This window comes from Oncorhynchus kisutch, linkage group LG17 (genome assembly GCF_002021735.2).
Source record: "Oncorhynchus kisutch isolate 150728-3 linkage group LG17, Okis_V2, whole genome shotgun sequence".
Lineage (NCBI taxonomy): Eukaryota > Metazoa > Chordata > Actinopteri > Salmoniformes > Salmonidae > Oncorhynchus > Oncorhynchus kisutch.
The window spans coordinates 71967995-71988675 of NC_034190.2; the positions used below are offsets into that span (position 1 = coordinate 71967995).

General features: G+C 41.8%; 1 protein-coding gene across 1 annotated transcript in view; it reads right to left on the reverse strand.

The window, feature by feature from the left end:
* Window positions 1-19390, reverse strand: part of LOC109907056 (synaptotagmin-6-like) — a 123901-nt gene extending 104511 nt beyond the window's left edge. The window contains exon 1 of the mRNA XM_031794536.1: window positions 18666-19390. Within this exon, the coding sequence (XP_031650396.1) occupies window positions 18666-18822 (157 nt within the window). The 5' untranslated portion in view covers window positions 18823-19390. The remainder of the gene's footprint in view (window positions 1-18665) is intronic.
* Between the last annotated feature and the right edge of the window lie 1291 nt (window positions 19391-20681).

The following is a 20681-nucleotide window of genomic DNA, read 5'->3' on the forward strand; positions in this document are numbered from 1 at the left end:
AGTACTTACTTTAGAATTCTGTCTTAAACAATAGTATACTGTAGAATAATATACTACCACTGTAGTACCCCTCAATCATGTGTAGCACTTACTATAGAATGGTGTATTATGCTGTAGAATACTATAGTAAATATTATAATAGTGTCCACAAAAACACTACAGTCTGCAAATACACTACCCATTGTGCCACCCATAAGTGAGCCTACAGGTTATAGAAATTATTAGAAGCTCTGAACTATCCGTTCAGACCCCAGGCCTACCTAGCTACAAGTAACGGAAAATGTACTCTTTTAGTATTTCTCAAGTAGGTTTCCTCAAGGAGAAAGCCTGCACTTCTATGTTAATGAGAATAAAACAAAAACACTGTAGTAAATATTACAGTAATGTCCTCAAAAACATTACAGTAAATACTACAATAAACTACAGTGAATACTGAAGTATACTACAGTCCACAAAACACTACAGTATATACTACATTATTCTACAATCCACAAAAACACCAATTTAATTACTATAGTATATACTACAGTATTATTTTACTACAATATTTATAGTATAATTAAATGTAAATACTAAAATATACTGCAGTAAATACTACCACATTTTTGCTGACTTTTTTAACATCACTACAGTGAATACTATAGTATTTATACCATAGTATTTTTTTCATGTGGGGAAGCTGTAATGGCCCTGTGATGTGTCACACCAGCCTTTATTATAGTACAAATCTGCAATGAATTCAATTTTGCTCACAGGTGAAGGTAATCTGTGATATGAATCACTAGGGAGTCCTACAAAACTACTGAAGTGAACACTAGATCAGGGATCATCAACTCTTGAGCGGATGGTCGGGGGACCAGAACATAATTACAAATTATTTGTAGCCTGCAAATTGACCGCAAAAGAACGCAAAAAATATATAATAATTTGAAACCTTGCTTACATTTACAATACTTGGGAACATATTTCAAAAATTAAAATCACTTATAGCTGATTTCCTGGTGTTTTTACAGTCTTTTATTTCCAACAATGGAAATGCAAAAATAAAACTTGGAGGGTGTAATATAAACCATCTTAGTCCAAATTGGTCCCAAGAGCCACCACTTGTGGAACCCTGCTGTAGATTGTAACTACAGCAATGCTGTGGTCCCAGACATTAACCCTACTCATCTTCTCTACCAAGAGGGCTATTTTCAGAGGATATGAAAAGACACAAATCTATGTTACAGGAACATCCTAGTACTAGAAACATCCTGAGAACCAAATGTTGAACTTAAATTATTTGGTTGAGCAAAGATACTTCCTATCCTCATCCTCTTCTAATGTCTCTGTCATAATATGAAGGGTTTGAGAGAATCATTTGTTTTCCATAAGTTTAGATAGTTACAGCCTGAGCTAAAATGCACAAATTATGGAGTGTATCACCTCTGGAATGTCATAGATGCACCATTCTTATCATGTTCTTAATTAAACATATTACCCTGTGTGGCTCAGTCGGTAGAGCATGGTGCTTGCAATGCCAGGGCTGTGGGTTCCATTCTAATTGGGGTAAAGTATGGAAAACTATGCACTCACTACTAGAAAACACTTTACATCAAATCAAAGCTTATTTGTCACGTGTGCCAAATACAACAGGTGTAGTAGACCTTACAGTGAAATGCTTACTTATGGGCTCTAACCAATAGTGCAAAAAAGGTATTAGGTGAACAATAGGTAGGTAAAGAAATAAAAACAACAGTAAAAAGACAGGCTATATACAGTAGCGAGGCTATAAAAGTAGCGAGGCTACATACAGACACCGGTTAGTCAGTCTGATTGAGGTAGTATGTACATATAGATATGGTTGAAGTGACTATGCATATATGATGAACAGAGAGCAGCAGTAGTGTAAAAGAGGGGTTGGTGGGTGCTGGGTGGGACACAATGCAGATAGCCCGGTTAGCCAATGTGCGGGACCAGTGGTTGGTTGGCACAATTGAGGTAGTATGTACATGAGTGTATAGTTATAGTGACTATACATATATGATAAACAGAGAGTAGCAGCAGCGTAAAGCGGCGGGGGGGGGGGCGGCTCACAATGCAAATAGTCTGGGTAGCCATTTGTTTTTTCTGCATGCTGTTTTTTCACTGACAGATTTGCAGCGTGTTTCCTATTATAGGCTATTCCTTGTTTTTGGGCTAAAATCCACAGCTAGGCTATTTAAGAAAATTATCTATGGAGCCTTAGCTAAATTATAGGCCTCCTCATGGTGTAGTAGGCTATTCTGAATGATTTCATTTATAGTAGACTACTCTGAATGATTTCAACAGACAGCAGTAATTCTATAACTTTGGCAAATGTATTTCAATGTATTTCAATACTGCAGATCCTTCAGAACCCTTAGCGTGATTCTATAAGGAAATACATGATGAAGTGCTGCTGCTGGAGAGATGAGAGTTGCAGGCTCATGTCTTTCAGAGCAAAGAGGGAGAGAGTTCATTGAAAGCGAATCTCATTCTAGTTATGTGAGAGATACTGGTGCGATTTTCGCACAGCCACGCTTTGGTCTCAAACATAGGTTACAATGTTGCACAAATCATAAACCCAAATCAACTCTTAGAATATTAGGTCCGGACTGAAAATCTACTTCTTCACACAACTTTTTTTGTGGGGCTAGGAGAATTAACAAAGAGGCATCTCGAATGAACATTGATCACTTTTGTTCTAATTTTTACATTGCAAAAAAATGCAATGAGAGGTTCCCAATCCGGCCAAATAGGTTCCGGAACAAAACAGTCCAAAATTGAGAGGTGCAGGATCCTGTTCCGGCAAGATCTGGTTCAAATTAAGCACTGGTGGTGATACTTCACAGACCTTCAACCACACATCTGTTACACAAACCTGTATTCTGTCGGTTAGAGAGAACATTTCCCAAAGTACCCTTCCTTCAGTATGCTTGTCAACCTCCTTGTTGTTTTGTAGGTAGAACATAAGTGAAAAATGCATCATAGAGGCACGACTGTCTCTTTCCCTGTGTTTCTCAGTGTCCCACAGAGAGGTTTGCAGCAGTTGGACAAGCTGGAAGGTCATTCCATCAATTCCTGTCAGTTTGGGTAACATCACCTCAGGCTGTAGCCGGTTGGCACAGAGCTCTAATACAATCAAGGAATGAAATGTCACAACAAACCTCAAGTTGCCCCTACCCTTTGTCTTAGTGCAAGTGAGACAGAAATTTAATTTTGTCATTTTGTTATTAATGTAACACCATTCCCTTCAAACCCTCTCGCTGAATCACAGACATAAACACGCTTCTTTGCACGCACAGGCACACACGCATATATGAACATGCTCGAATGGACGCACACCCACACACAAACACAACAGCACACACACTGACTTTGGAGGCCTTCCAGTTGTATTTCATGAGGTTGTTATTCAATTTCCACTCATTCTCGTCTCCTCTGTTGTCCCTCTTTTTGGGTAACATTTCCTCAGGGGACAGTTAATTGGACTATAAGTAAAAACAAAGAATAGGAACCAAGAAATATTCCAGGAAATTGGAATAATAAAGTATGTACCAATAAAGGCCAACAGCGTCAGATACACAAGGTGGACTGAGAAACCCAGTTTCTGTTAATACAACAGAAAATACAGGGCATGAATATTATATAATTTGAGTAAGAGTAATATACGTATATATAAATTGCATTGAACTATTTATTATACATGAATGAATAAAATTATGAAAGTAAGGTTCATCTGCTGTTCAGTTCCACATAGCAATGTTAGATAACAGTCCTATATACTGTAGAAGCCCTATGTAATGATAACACATAACGGGATCTGCAGCATAGCTTAAACAATAGACAACACTCAGACCATCCAGAAAAATGTAATACAGTATACCCTTGGCTTGCCCCTGAAAAAGCTGTGGTATTTTGTAAGTAATTATGGTCTTTCATGCATGCAACACAATCATCCAATTAGTGAATAAGGTGTTGACAGGGCTCTAACGTAGTGCATGTAAATATCAACATCTCTCTCACTTCATTGTGCCCACAGCCATAACACCCTACCACTTTACTGTTAACAAACCAAGGTAAGAAGAAGGGGCTAGATTTGGCTATAGGATCTTACTCAAGTCTCACTAAAATACTAATAAGAATAGGTTAGATTTGGCTATAGCATCTTACTCAAGTCTCACTAAAATAATAATAAGACAGGGTTAGATTTGGCTATAGCATCTTACTCAAGTCTCACTAAAATACTAATAAGACAGGGTTAGATTTGGCTATAGCATCTTACTCAAGTCTCACTAAAATACTAATAAGACAGGGTTAGATTTGGCTATAGCATCTTATTCAAGTCTTACTAAAATACTAATAAGACAGGGCTAGATTTAGCTATAGCATCTTACTGTCAGGCTGTGGGTAACTGGTGCATGGAATCAGGCGCAGGAGAGCAGAGATGAGTGTACAAGGTAGTTTATTCCACGAACTGCACCAGTATAAAACAAAGACTAAAGGTACGTGAAAATACCGGTCACTTGTAAATAACGGGCATAAAAACGAACCCGGCAAACAATACCAGCCATAAAGATACAACCTGAACATAATAAACATGGGGGAAACAGAGGGTTAAATAATGAACATGTAATTGGGGAATAGAAACCAGGTGTGTAGAAAACAAAGACAAAACAAATGGAAAATGAAAAGTGGATTGGGAATGGCTAGAAAGCCGGTGACGTCGACCGCCGAATGCCGCCCGAACAAGGAGAGGGACCGACCTCGGCGGAAGTCGTGACATGTACTCACGTCTCAACAAAATGTTGCCTTCTCCAGGATGAAATCCAGGTCGATTGGATACATGAGCATTTTAAGACAAAATCAAGCGTTTCTAATGTCTCACATCAGTGTGGTTGATGAAGTGTGTGGGGGCACATGTCTGGTTATAAGTGTTTCTACATCACCAACTCAGTGAGAATGGCAGTAGTTTGACCCCCAGAAGGTTCGCTGGAACTACAGAACAGCTTTCAGCATGACAAGCTGCATAGAGCAGTCCTGTTGATGGGGGAACAGAACAGAATGACCCAAATTCTGTCCCAAATTGCACCCTATACCCTATATTGTGCTCTATCTTTGACCAGAGCCCAATGGGCCCTGGTCAAAAGTACTGCACTGTAATGGGAATAGGGTGCCTTTTGAGACGCAAACTCTGTCTGCATGCAGCTAAATCAACAATGCCAACCTCTCTCATGGCATAGTCCATGTAGGAGTTGTCTAATCTACATCTCTGGGTAAATTAATTGGGTTCAAAGCACTGATGTGAGTGATAAATTTGAGAAATGAGGGCATGATGCAATTCTTGTAGTAGAGATACAGGCAGTGCCGATTTTAGCACGAAATCTTGGTGCAGTAAACTCCCCCTAAAATGTTTAGCCACAACACAACACAAAACAACACTAAACAATACATTATTTGCAATATAACAGTGACAAATGGTGCCCACAAACTGTTAGTGCCAACATAAAGCTGTCCCAAAAGCAGCGTCCCAACAGCAGTCCCAACACCTTACCACTGCTACACCTGGCTACACAGAGCCTTGTCTGGCAGCGAAACAGTTCCTTCAGCCTCATTAACTGTCTTTGAAGAAAACATAGATGATAATGGCTGACATGCTTAAACATATGTGGTTTCTACTGACAATTGAGATGTACAATCTATGGCATAAGGGGACGACGAGCGGATGAGAGGCAATCCGTAATTTCGATTAATACATTAATGAGCTAGCTAGGATGGACATAGTCAATATAATTATTTGTTCAGCACTTTTGAAATGTACAGCGACATAATTCAGAACATGGGCTGTTCTTACAGTATTCTCCCTGTACACCAAGTCAGAACCGTAGGATAAATGACAGGGGGTAAATAAGCAGATAATGAAAGCTCTTACAATATTCGATGATGACATTTCTCTAAAACAGGCTATAGGCTACAAGTGCACTACCAAGTCAGAACAGTAGGCCAAGTTATGAGGGGGAAAGGGACCAAATTATTAGAGTGAGGCACATGGGCTACTAACAGCTTACTACACAACATACAATTAGTATAACTTTCGTAGCTACAGTATACATATCTCCCTGGCATATTACATAATTTATGCAGGAGCATACAATACATTTTTTGACTCACCTTGTTGTGCTGTGCTCACTTGAACAGGAAGGTGGTGCGGCGGTCCTTCGTGAGCAAATTCGGTCATCAAACTTTGTCATCAAATTCTGACATTCTCTGAATTTATGGTGTTTTCGAGACAACTGGGAAATCTAAAAAATCTAAGTTTGAATCATGATGTCTGTGATCTTCAGGACAGAACTCTAGAAAGAGGCCCGGGTTTACGACTTGGAATTCCGAGTTGGATGACCTTTCAAAATGTATTTTCCCAGCAGGATATACAGTGCCTTGCGAAAGTATTCGGCCCCCTTGAACTTTGCGACCTTTTGCCACATTTCAGGCTTCAAACATAAAGATATAAAACTGTATTTTTTTGTGAAGAATCAACAACAAGTGGGACACAATCATGAAGTGGAACGACATTTATTGGATATTTCAAACTTTTTTAACAAATCAAAAACTGAAAAATTGGGCGTGCAAAATTATTCAGCCCCCTTAAGTTAATACTTTGTAGCGCCACCTTTTGCTGCGATAACAGCTGTAAGTCGCTTGGGGTATGTCTCTATCAGTTTTGCACATCGAGAGACTGACATTTTTTCCCATTCCTCCTTGCAAAACAGCTCGAGCTCAGTGAGGTTGGATGGAGAGCATTTGTGAACAGCAATTTTCAGTTCTTTCCACAGATTCTCGATTGGATTCAGGTCTGGACTTTGACTTGGCCATTCTAACACCTGGATATGTTAATTTTTGAACCATTCCATTGTAGATTTTGCTTTATGTTTTGGATCATTGTCTTGTTGGAAGACAAATCTCCGTCCCAGTCTCAGGTCTTTTGCTGACTCCATCAGGTTTTCTTCCAGAATGGTCCTGTATTTGGCTCCATCCATCGTCCCATCAATTTGAACCATCTTCCCTGTCCCTGCTGAAGAAAAGCAGGCCCAAACCATGATGCTGCCACCACCATGTTTGACAGTGGGGATGGTGTGTTCAGGGTGATGGGCTGTGTTGCTTTTAGGCCAAACATAACGTTTTGCATTGTTGCCAAAAAGTTCAATTTTGGTTTCATCTGACCAGAGCACCTTCTTCCACATGTTTGGTGTGTCTCCCAGGTGGCTTGTGGCAAACTTTAAACAACACTTTTTATGGATATCTTTAAGAAATGGCTTTCTTCTTGCCACTCTTCCATAAAGGCCAGATTTGTGCAATATACGACTGATTGTTGTCCTATGGACAGAGTCTCCCACCTCAGCTGTAGATCTCTGCAGTTCATCCAGAGTGATCATGGGCCTCTTGGCTGCATCTCTGATCAGTCTTCTCCTTGTATGAGCTGAAAGTTTAGAGGGATGTCCAGGTCTTGGTAGATTTGCAGTGGTCTGATACTCCTTCCATTTCAATATTATTGCTTACACAGTGCTCCTTGGGATGTTTAAAGCTTGGGAAATCTTTTTGTATCCAAATCCGGCTTTAAACTTCTTCACAACAGTATCTCGGACCTGCCTGGTGTGTTCCTTGTTCTTCATAATGCTCTCTGCGCTTTTAACGGACCTCTGAGACTATCACAGTGCAGGTGCATTTATACGGAGACTTGATTACACACAGGTGGATTGTATTTATCATCATTAGTCATTTAGGTCAACATTGGATCATTCAGAGATCCTCACTGAACTTCTGGAGAGAGTTTGCTGCACTGAAAGTAAAGGGGCTGAATAATTTTGCACGCCCAATTTTTGCTGCACTGAAAGTAAAGGGGCTGAATAATTTTGCACGCCCAATTTTTCAGTTTTTGATTTGTTAAAAAAGTTTGAAATATCCAATAAATGTCGTTCCACTTCATGATCGTGTCCCACTTGTTGTTGATTCTTCACAAAAAAATACAGTTTTACATCTTTATGTTTGAAGCCTGAAATGTGGCAAAAGGTCGCAAAGTTCAAGGGGGCCGAATACTTTCGCAAGGCACTTGAACTCACTGAAGTCTGAAATTTCCCAGTTCCGAGTTTTACAGTAGTTTAGAAACCTGCCGGCAGAAGTCATGCTGGATTGACAGCATGGCCAATGTTGAATGTTTATCCTTCTAAGCTTGGAAAAGAGACCCTTAAACCCACACTTGGACCACACACTCACTCCACTGAATAGCAGGCTTGTGATTGTTTTGCAATGGTTACAGTTAGCCACTGATTCTTCCAAACCACAAATTGTTGAATTTGTGATTTCCAACATGTTGTATAATGTTTGTGTCCAATGGCCGATGAGCACCAATACGTTTTATCTATAATTTCTCTTCATAATTTCTCTTCATATGACAACGACTGAAAAGGATTTGCTAGTAGATTGTCGACTTGATTCATGATGATGACTGCTAGCTTGCTATCTAAGATTTTGAAAGTATGATGTTGACATCAGTCCAATCAAAGTTACAGTAGATATAACGTGATTTGACGTCATTTTATCTGTGGCCAATGACCTTGAGCCTTCTTGGATGTGCACTTCTAATGTAACTCTATGGCAGCACCCAAGGGGCTTGAATTTTCAAGCTCTCCTCATAGATTTTGGGGTGACGTAGTGTTCCCACGAGTGACAGAACACTGAGCCAATCACGGCTCAACTAGAGAACATTACCAAACCCTACACTCCATATTTTCCGCTGGCTGCCCCACCACCACAGAAAGCACTGAGCTAGGCTGAAACACTTGCATTTTGGAGCTGCCTTGCTCAAGAAAGCAAAAAAAGAGACCATGTTTGTACAGTATGCAGCTTTATTAAGTCAATGAAAACATTTTTTAAATTGTTTGAAAAATTATATGTGACATGTATTAATGCCAAAATAACATGCAAAACAGGGCAGCAATGCCCTCTCTGCCCTGAATGACGAGTCGCCACTGGATACAGGCATGCGTGTAATTCTATACAGGCCAGTTAATTATTCTATGTTGTGGCTGAGATATAGGCATGCATGTAATTCTATACAGGCCAGTTAATTATTCTATGTTGTGGCTGAGATATAGGCATGCATGTAATTCTATACAGGCCAGTTAATTATTCTATGTTGTGGCTGAGATATAGGCATGCATGTAATTCCTCTATATGCTGTGATCCAGTTCTAGGGCTTCACAAAATGTCCATGTATTTCAATGTGCATTCTGTAGCTATATTTGCAATAGGCCAGGATGAATGATATGGTATGCTTATGGTTTGCTAGATCTCTTTCTGAGTTGTCATGGTGGCTGGATATCCTTTGTGTGGTGGACCATGTTTGATACACACGGGAAACTGTTGAGTGTTGAAAACCCAGCAGCGATTCAGTTCTTGACACAAACCGTTGCGCCTGGCACCTACTGTACTATCAAACCCTGTTCAAAGGCATTAAATCTTTTGTCTTGCACATTCACCCTCTGAATGGTACACATACAATCCATGTCTCATCTGTCTCAAGGCTTTAAACCCCTTCTCCTCCCCTTCATCTCCACTGATTGCAGTGGATTTAACAAGTGACATCAATAAGGGATCATAGCTTTCACCTGGATTAACCTGGTCAGTATATTGAGGGAGAAAACCAACTGTGCCTCTGGTTCATGCAGGGTGGTGGGTTATTCATGCAGGGTGGTGGGTTATTCATGCAGGGTGGTGGGTTATTCATGCAGTTGTGGTGGATTTACATTGATGATACAGCACAGAGCATCACAGTGCATGGTGGGAAATAGCCCTGTACGGTACTACTGAGAGAGAGATAACACCACAACAAGCAACACCATCAGGAATATCCCAAAAGCTAGTGATCTTCAACAAGTTAATGGTTAAAAAAAGAACAGAAGAAAATAACACAGTAGAAAAAGCTAAATAATTCCAGTTGGAGTGCTGCTCATATTCTCAGAACAGAGGCGTGATTGGTATTCTGGACTGCTCCTTTTGTCTTTAGTGCATTGTAATGAAAAATGTGTTCCACTTGGTTGGCCATTATTTCAGCCACCTCTTCATCCAACTGGGCTAACTGAGAGACGGAATCCGTTTGAATTTAACCTATGGCTTTTATCAGCCACTCGCAGGAAGGATAACCTTAGTCCTCTGCGTGTCGGTGGGTCTAAGGCAGGGAATAGAGGTAGAACTAGATGGGTTATAATGCTTGCGGTGATGTGCATACACGGTTGGGAAAAAGGTGCTATCTAGAACCTTAAAGGGTTCTTCGGCTGTAGTCATAGGATAACCCTTCTATTAACTATTTTTGGCTGCAAGTAGAACCCTTTTGGGTTCCATGTAGAACCCTTTCTACTAAGGCTTCTACATGGAACCAGAAATGGTTCGACCTTGAACCAAAAAGGTTTTTCCTATGGGGACAGCCAAAGAATCCTTTTGGAACCCTTTTTCTATGCAGTTTTCTCAAAGAACTAGAATGTATATTATTTCCTCTTTATTCCCTCTCTAATAAGCTTGAATTTACACTGAAATGCAAAATGTAAATGTTTCATGAGCTGAAATAAAAGATCCCGGATATTTTCCATACACACAAAAATCGTATTTCTCTCAAATTTTGGGCGCAAATTAGTTTACATTCCTGTTAGTGAGCATTTCTCCTTGGCAAGATAATCCCTCCACCTGACAGGTGTGGCATATCAAGAAGCTGATTAAACAGCATGATCATTAAACAGGTGCACCTTGTGCTAGGGACAATAAAAGGCCACTCTAAAATGTGAAGTTTTGTCACACAACACAATGCCATAGATGTCTCAAGTGATTGAGGAACGGTGCAATTGGCATGCTGACTGCAGGAATGTCCACCAGAGCTGTTGCCAAATAATTGAATGTTACTTTTTCTATCATAAGCCACCATGCTTGGGACTCTCTGGATCGACGTGTACGACAGCATGTTCCAGTTCCCGCCAATATCCTGCAACTTCACACAGCCATTGAAGAGGATTGGGACAACATTTCACAGGCCACAATCAATAGCCTGATCAACTCTATGTGAAGGACATGTGTCGAGCTAATTTAGGCAAATGGTGGTCATACCAGATACTGACTGGTTTTCTGGTCCACGGCCCTAACTTTTTTTAAAGGTATCTGTGACCAAGAGATGCATATCTGTATTCCCAGTTGTGATATCCATAGATTAGGATCTAATTAATTCATTTCAATTGACTGATTTCCTTATATTAACTGTATTTCAGTAAAATCTTCGAAATTGTTTCATGTTGCGTTTATATTTTTGTTCAGTATACATAAAAATATTCAGTCAGTTTTCAAACCTGTTATGTGCTGTCACATATCAGACTGTATTTGTTAATCCAAGTGTGCACAGCCGGAAGCGCTACCACAACAGCCTTCATGTCGTAATAATGAGACATAGGCATCTCGCAGTGAAATGGACAGCTTTCCAATGTTATTTTGGAAATGTTTGTACTCACTGGGAAGTGCTGTGTCTGTAGAACACAGAGTCAGTGTGACTGTGTGAATATTAATTATTAAAGGGAGGTTTGTCTGGGTTCTACAGTAATCTCTACAGCCCAGTTCATTTGATGTTTTTGTCCTGTTGTTTTGGATTTCACCTGCACTGCGTCATCCTTCCTGGCCTGCAAATAGAGGACTAAGGAGCGACCAGTTCCCTGTTCTGGATGGAACTTACCTATATTTGTAATAATTTATCATTTTCTCCTTACAGAATTTGAATATTGAGGAAAGACAATCATTACATTATAGCCTGATCTAGCAGCATAGTGCTCTCTGAGAAATTCCCCTGGAGATACTGCAGTATTGTTTCTTCCCAGAACCGTATTGCTCTAGCTTAATCACAAAGGAGAACATGACTTCATTCACCAACATGAAATGCAGCAGAAAAAAATGCCTAAACATTCCCCCCTCTTATCTCTCCAAAGGCATCAGCAAAAAGGTAAACACAACACAATAAGGTTATTGTAAAATACATTTCCCGAGATGGATGAACAATAATGAGTTGAATTAAGACTTCCCATTAGCATTTTCCTTTCACTGAAAACCTTCAAACCTTGTGTCACTGTCAAACATTTTCAAGACATTGCCACAGTGAAGAGTTCCTACACTACAATGATGGATCCAGAGGGTACATGTCACATGTCAGGTGCCAGGCCGTGGCCGTGTTCTAAGTTCTGTCCATATCTCCCATCCACATCTCTACCAAGTCCCAACAATAAGAAAGTAAAGCGCCTTGCATTTATCCTTCATGTGGCAGAAGAGACTCACAGTGATGGGTGGATAACATGCAATGGCATTTAATGCCCCCACAGCTTAGTGACGGATGCCCATGGCATGGTGAAGTACGTTTGATTCCATCGCTGAGGATAATGCGGAGTGACATAGGATTTTGTCAGAAATGGTGTGACGCGTACCCTCTGACATGGGGATCCATCCTAGCAGAAACATTGCTGAATGACATTTGTTATGTACCTGCCTTCAGTCCAAATTCTCTGGCTGGCTCTTCAATCATGTCACATACTGTAGCTATATGTTTCACTGATGTATTGGTCTATGAATAAGCAGTTACAAAATCCTCCAAATGTAAAAATCATCTTCAGTTTATATGTACACTACAGTTCAAAAGTTTAAGGTCACTTAGAAATGTCCTTGTTTTTGAAAGAAAAGCACATTTGTTGTCCTTTAAAATAACATCAAATTGATCAGAAATACAGTATAGACATGGTTAATGTTGTAAAGGACTATTGTAGCTGGAAACGGCTGATTTTTTTATAGAATATCTACATAGGCGTACAGAGGCCCATTATCAGCAACCATCACTCCTGTTTTCCAATGGCACGTTGTGTTAGCTAATCCAAGTTTATAATTTTAAAAGGCTAATTGATCATTGGCAGGAACTGGATCATGCTGTTGTACATGTCAATCCAGAGCATTCCGAACATGCTCAATGGATAACAAGTCTGGTGAATATGCAGGCCATGGGAGAACTAGGACATTTTCAGCTTCCAGGAATTGTGTACAGATCCTTGCGACATGGGGTCGTGCATTATCATGCTGAAAGACGAGGTGATGGTGGCGGATGAATGGCACAACAATGGTTCTCAGGAACTCATCACAGTATCTATGTACATTCAAATGGCCATCAATAAATTGCAATTGTGTTCATTGTCCGTAGCTTATGCCTGCCCATACCATACCCCCACCGCCACCATGGGACACTCTGTTCACAACGTTGACATCAGAAAACCGCTCGCCCACACGATGCCATACACGCAGTCTGCCATCTGCCTGGTACAGATGAAACCAGGATTCATCCGTGAAGAGCAGCACACTTCTCCAGCGTACCAGTTGTAATTGAAGGTGAGCATTTGCCCACTGAAGTTGGTTACTGCAGTCAGGTCAAGACCCTGGTGAGGAAGACGAGCATGCAGATGAGCTTCCCTGAGATGGTTTCTGACAATTCTTCGGTTGCGCAAACCCACAGTTTCTTCAGCTGTCTGGGTGGCTGGTATATGATGATCCCGCAGGTGAAGAGGTCGGATGTGGAGGTCCTGTGTTGACGTGGTTACACATGGTCTGGGGTTGTGAGGCCGGATGGACATACTGTCAAGTTCTATAAAACGACGTTGGAGGTGACTTATGTCAGAGAAATTAACGTTAAATTCTATGGCAACAGCTCCTGCAGTCAGCATGCCATTTTCCCACTCCCTCAACACTTAAGACATTTGTGCCATTGTGCTGTGTGACAAAAATGAACATTTTAGAGTGGCCTTATATTGTCCGAGGCACAAGGTGCACCTGTGTAATGATCATGCTGTTTAATCAGCTTCTTGATATGCCATAGCTGTTCAGTGGATGGATTATCTTGGCAAAGGAGAAATGCTCACTAACAGGGACGTAAACTAATTTGTGTACAAAATTTGAGAGAAATACGCTTTTTGCGCTTATAGAACATTTCTGGGATCTTTTATTTCAGCTCAGACATTGGACTAACATTTGACATGTTACATTTATATTTTTGTTAAGTATATGAGTAGAACTCTTCCCAGCCATTTCAATATCCATTACTATAGACACAGCTATACTGTAGGATGAGTTGTCTTTTTCATTATGACAGGCCCTCAATTCAGACACACAATAAATGTCAATGGGAAAAAAATACATAGTGTGTACTTAACAATTGGATATATTTAACAATTGGGATGCCTCTCATAATTAATCACAGTGGGACTGTCTGCGACATTAAAGAACTTTGAAAGTACACTACAAGGCCAAAAGTATGTCAACACCTGCTCGTCGAACATCTCATTCCAAAAGCATGAGCATTAATATGGAGCTGGTCCCTCCTTTGCTGCTATAACAGCCTCCACTATTCTGGGAAGGCTTTCCACTAGATATTGTAACATTGCTGCGGGAACTTGCTTCCATTCAGCCACAAGTGCATTAGTGAGGGCGGGTACTGATGTTGGGCGATTAGGCCTGGCTCGCAGTCGGCGTTCCAATTAATCCCAAAGGTGTTGGATGGAGTTGAAGTCAGGGCTCTGTGCAGACCAGTCAAGTTCTTCCACATCGATCTCGACAAACAATTTCTGTATGGACCTCGCTTTGTGTACGGAGGCATTGTCATGTTGAAACAGGAAAGGGACTTCAGCAAACTGTTTCCACAATGTTGGAAGCACAGAATCGTCTAGAATGTCATTGTATGCTGTAGCATTAAGATTTCCCTTCACTGGAACTAACGGGCCTAGCCCGAACAATGAAAAACAGCCGCAGACCTTTATTCCTCCTCCATCAAACTTTACAGTTGGCACTATGCATTCGGGCAGGTGGCGTTCTCCTGGCATCCTCCAAACCCAGATTCTTGGGGAAGCATGATTCATCACTCCAAAGGAAACGTTTCCACTGATCCAAAATTCAATGGCGGCTCGCTTTACACCACTCCAGCCAACAATTGGCATTGCGCATGGTGTTCTTAGGCTTGTGTGTGGTCGCTCGGCCATGGAAATCTACTTCATGAAGCTCCTGATGAAGCGTTCTTTTGCTGACATTGCTTCCAGAGGCAGTTTGGAACTACGTGGTGAGTGTTGCAACCTAGGACAGACGATTTTTACGCACTATGCGCTTCAGCAGTTGGCGGTCCTTTTCTGTGGGCTTGTGTGAGCCGTTGTAGCTTCTTGAAGTTTCCACTTCACAATAACAGCACTTACAATTGACCGGGGAAGCTCTCGTAGGGCAGAATTGTGACAAACTGACTTGTTGGAAAGGTGACATCCTATGACGGTGCCACGTTGATAGTCACTGAGCTCTTCAGTACGGGTAATTCTACTGCCAATGTTCATCTCAATGGCGATTTCATGTCTGTGTGCTTGATCTTACACACAGGTGTGGCTGAAATAGCCAAATCCACTAATTTGAAGGTGTGTCCACATACTTTTGGCAATTTAATGTCCCTCTAAGTAATGCATTAACTTGGTGCAGTAAATATACCAGGATAATAGCACTGACTGAGATTCTTCACAAAAGTAAAGTGAACCTTCTTAGACTCTCCTAAGTCCTCTCATTAATCCATGCAACAATACTATCAGTTTCAGTTGCAGGGAGCTGTGGGCTCCAATCTGCTATAATGCTAATGGTAAGGTTGAGCGATCAGGACAGCATCAGCAGAAATTAAGCTAAAGGCTGATTTATTCGTTTTATAGGAGCTCTGCTTACCCAGACTAACTAAAAAGTCACTCTGAGTTTGGTTTATAGGCTATACCTATGGTTGCTCTGCCCTGAGGTCACAAAAACTAATTAGAGATGTGTCCAAGGCCCAGCCTGACCCCTAACATAGACAGTGAGGAAAACAAAAGTAGAAGAAAATAAGTAATACAGAGTGATAGTGCATGTGCGAGCATGCGTGTGAATTCTTTCTTCCAAAAAATACATTTGTTCTGGAAAAATGCACCTACTTATACAATTGTTGTTATATTAATACCATGTGGCATCCATTCATCAATAGTCCTGTCACATGCACGGATAGGGCTCTACCTGATATACAGTACCAGTCAAAAGTCTGGACACCTACTTATTCAACTCTTTTCTTTATTTTTACTATTTTCTACATTGTAGAATAATAGTGAAGACATCACAACTTATGAAATAACACATATGGAATCATATAGTAACCAAAACATCTTAAACAAATCAAATATATATTTTATATTTGAGATTCTTCAAAGTAGCCACCCTTTGCCTTGATGACAGCTTTGCACACTCTTGACATTCTCTCAGCCAGCTGGAATGCATTTCAGATGTGCCTTGTACAAAGGTAATTTGTGAATTTCTTTCCTTCTTAATGCATTTGAGCCAATCAGTTGTGTTGTGACAAGGTAGGGGTGGTATACAGGAGATAGCCCTATTTGGTAAAAGACCAAGTTCATATTATGGCAAGAACAGCTTAAATAAGCAAAGAGAAACGACAGTCCATCATTACTTTAAGACATGAAGGTCAGTCAATACGGAACATTTCAAGAACTTAAGTTTCTTCAAGTGCAGTCACAAAAACCATCAAGCGCTATGATGAAACTTTATCTCATGAGGACCGCCACAGGAAAGGAAGACCCAGAGTTAGGATAAATTCACTAGAGTTACCAGCCTCAGATTGCAGCCCAAATAAATGCTTCACAGAGTTCAAGTAACAGACACATCTCAACATCAATTGTTCAGAGGAGACTCTGAATCAGGCCTTCATGGGCAAATTGCTGCAAAGAAACCACTGCTAAAGGACACCAATAATAAGAAGAGACTTGCTTGGGCCAAGAAACACGAACAATGGACTTTAGACCGGTGTAAATCTATCCTTTGGTCTGATGAGTCCAAATTTGAGATTTTTGGTTCCAAGCACCTTGTCTTATTGAGATGCAGAGTAGGTGAACGGATGATCTCCGCATGCGTGGTTTCCACCGTGAAGCATGGAGGGGGAGTTGTGATGGTGTGGGGGTGCTTTGCTGGTGACACTGTGATTTATTTAGAATTCAAGGCACATTTAACCAGTATGGCTACCTCAGCATTCTGCAGCAATACGCCATCCCATCTGGTTTGTGCTTAGTGGGACTCTCATTTGTTTTTCAACAGGACAATGACCCAAAACACACCTCCAGGCTGTGTAAGGGCTATTTGACCAAGAAGAAGAGTGATGGTGCTGCATCAGATGACCTGGCCTCCACAATCACCTGACCTCAACCCACATGAGATGGTTTTGGATGAGTTGGGCTTCAGAGTGAAGGAAAAGCGGCAAACAAGTGCTCAATATATGTGGGAACACCTTCAAAACATTCCTCATGAAGCTGGTTGAGAGAATGCCAAGAGTGTGCAAAGCTGTCATCAAGGCAAAGGGTGTCTACTTTGAAGAATCTAAAATCTGAAATCTATTTTGATTTGTTTAACACTTTTTTGGTTACTATGTGATTCCATATTTGTTATTTCATAGTTTTGATGTCTTCACTATTATTGTACAATGTAGAAAAGAGTAAAAATAAAGAGTAGGTGTATCCAAACTTTTGACTGATACTGTATATATATATATTTTCTTCACAAAAGTAGTGCACTGGGCCTTTAGTAGTCCTGTATTAGCTGATGATATAGCAGCTGACAAAACACTGTCAGCCCTCCCGCCCCCCATTGTTCGGAACCCACTGCCTGCAAGTCGTGGTCAAGTTCCCCACCACCCACCCTGTCCGTTGGCTGCGCCTGTAATTTGACGCAAGCTGTATTCTATCAAGACATAACCATGTTGATCTGTATGGAGCTTGCGCTTGCCCAGTTGTGCCTTTTTTCCAGTCTGCCCTGCAAGGTGATTGCGCAAGCGCCCGCTGGTATCCAATCATGCATGGCTTGAGAGATGCAGTTTAAATACATCAACAGTATTGCCACAGCAGCATAACATTGATTAACACTTAGCACTTGATTTAGCCCACATTATCATCAATATTCGGTATGGTTGGCAGATGCATTCCAGAAAGATAGAGAGACAAATCACAATCAGTCAAATAAATTGATCTAGCTAACGAGCAGATTTACATGAATCCTCAACATCAATGATTAGCTGATAGCCCATCCTCTTTTCTCGATGTCAATCATGTCTTTAGGAGGATGTGTAGCCTATCTAACTTGCTTACAATTTATGATGACGAGTGATTGTGTTGTGCAGAAATAAATAGGCCTTTGCTAAAAATATATATAATTTTCAGCTTCAGAGGGATTTAGTATGTTATTACTTTCGAGATATTCATTATTATTATTATTATTATTTCAAGCGGGGTTGCCCTTTTTTAATTTTGAGCACCTTACCCCTGAAAGGTCTGTGCATGGCCCTGGTTAAGTCCTAATATACTGTACTGTATATAAAAGTTGTTACTGCAAGAAAGGCAAATTTTGCTCAAATGTCACAAACGCTAGCTCACTGTTTGAGAAACAAAAAGCAGTGACAGCAGGGAAAACCAATTCCACAGTGCAAAAACACAGTGCCTATTCTGGAATATAGACACTGTTATATCATGCTCAAGATTCTATGTACATGTTTGAAATGTTCTTACCTGGTTCCTTGTGGTCCGAGTTTTGGTTGGACAGCAGAAACAGGAAGTCCTGGCAGGTGTCCTGGTCCAATAGCTGCTTGTTCTGGAGGCAGAGGTCAACAATCAGGGTCACGGCTTTCTGACAGAACATGTCATACTCCTCTCCGTCAGGACTCATGCTCCCAGCTGCATCCTCTGTCTCTCAGCGCTGTGTCTCAGCAACGTGCTCATCCAAGGAGACTCGTAACGCCACGTAACGCATGCACTGTACAGCACCCACACAAACAGACACACAGCCGCCCGGCATAGACAGAAGATAAATGAGACTGGTCTCTGTCCGTACGGCTGATTCTTGTTATTCTGTCTTGTACTGTCTCTCATGTGTGTGTGTGTATTTGAGTGTGTGGAGGTTAGCGTGTATGTGCATTTCTAAATGTGAGTTTGTGTCTGATCTGGGCCAAGTTTGTGTGTATGTGTGTATATGTATTAAGTTTGTGTGTATGTGTGCATGACCACGTGTAGCTTACGGTTGGGGACTGTGTGTGTACAAGTGTGTAGGCTTGATGAATCACTTATTCCCCCAGGTATTCTAGGAACAATAATTATTGCATCACATTTTTTCTGAAGCTCTGGCAAATTAAAATGAGAACACTCAACAACAACTGAATATGGATGATACTTCCCCTCCCTCTCCACTCCCCTTACTCTCCTGTTCTCCCCCCCACTCTCCCATCCCTCCCCTTACTCTCCTGTTCTCCCCCCCACTCTCCCATCCCTCCCCTTACTCTCCTGTTCTCCTCCCCACTCTCCCATCCCTCCCCCTACTCTCCTGTTCTCCCCCCCACTCTCCCATCCCTCCCCCTACTCTCCTGTTCTCCCCCCCACTCTCCCATCCCTCCCCCTACTCTCCTGTTCTCCCCCCACTCCCCACTCCCTCATCCCCCCCCTTTACTCTCAAGTTCTCCCACCACTCCCCTTACTCTCCTGTTCTCCCCCACTCCCTCATCCCTCCCCCTTATTCACCTGTTCTTCCCCCACTCTCCCACCCCTCCCCCAATCTAACCCCTCCACCAAGCAACAGATGAGTTCACCCTGCAACAACTGAATATAGATACTAGAGCCCGTGTCCTCAGCGCTTCCCCTATTCTCCCCCATTCTAACCCCCACCCAAACAAAACGCAACAGATTAATTCACTGGGCAATAACTGAATATGGATATTAAAGCCTATCTCCCGTCTTCCCCCACCTCCCTCCCTCCCTCCCTCTTTCTCCCCCCATCCTCCCAACCCCCTCCTCCCACGCCAATGCCTCTGTCTGTGTGTGTAGTAATGAAAAGCTTCTCGTTTGGAAAAGTGGGCTGGTCAGGTCAGCTGATCCCTCAGCTCCGGGTCTCCCCTCTGGTATCACTCCCCTCTGGTATCACTCCCCTCTGGTATCACTCTCCTCTGGTATCACTCCCCTCTGGTATCACTCCCCTCTGGTATCACTCCTCTCTGGTATCACTCCACTCTGGTATCACTCTCCTCTGGTATCACTCTCCTCTGGTATCACTCCCCATTGGTATCACTCCTCTCTGGTATCACTCCTTCTGGTATCACTCCCCTCTGGTATCACTCCACTCTGGTATCACTCCCCTCTGGTATCACTCCCCTCTGGTATCACTCTCCTCTGGTATCACTCCACTCTGGTATCACTCCCCTCTGGTATCACTCTCCTCTGGTATCACTCTCCTCTGGTATCACTCCCCTCTGGTATCACTCCCCTCTGGTATCACTCTCCTCTGGTATCACTCCACTCTGGTATCACTCCCCTCTGGTATCACTCTCCTCTGGTATCACTCTCCTCTGGTATCACTCCCCTCTGGTATCACTCCCCTCTGGTATCACTCCCCTCTGGTATCACTCCACTCTGGTATCACTCTCCTCTGGTATCACTCCCCTCTGGTATCACTCTCCTCTGGTATCACTCCCTCTGAAATCACTCTCCTCTGGTATCCCTTCCGGTATCACTGCCTCCCTGGGCTAAGATAAACTCCCT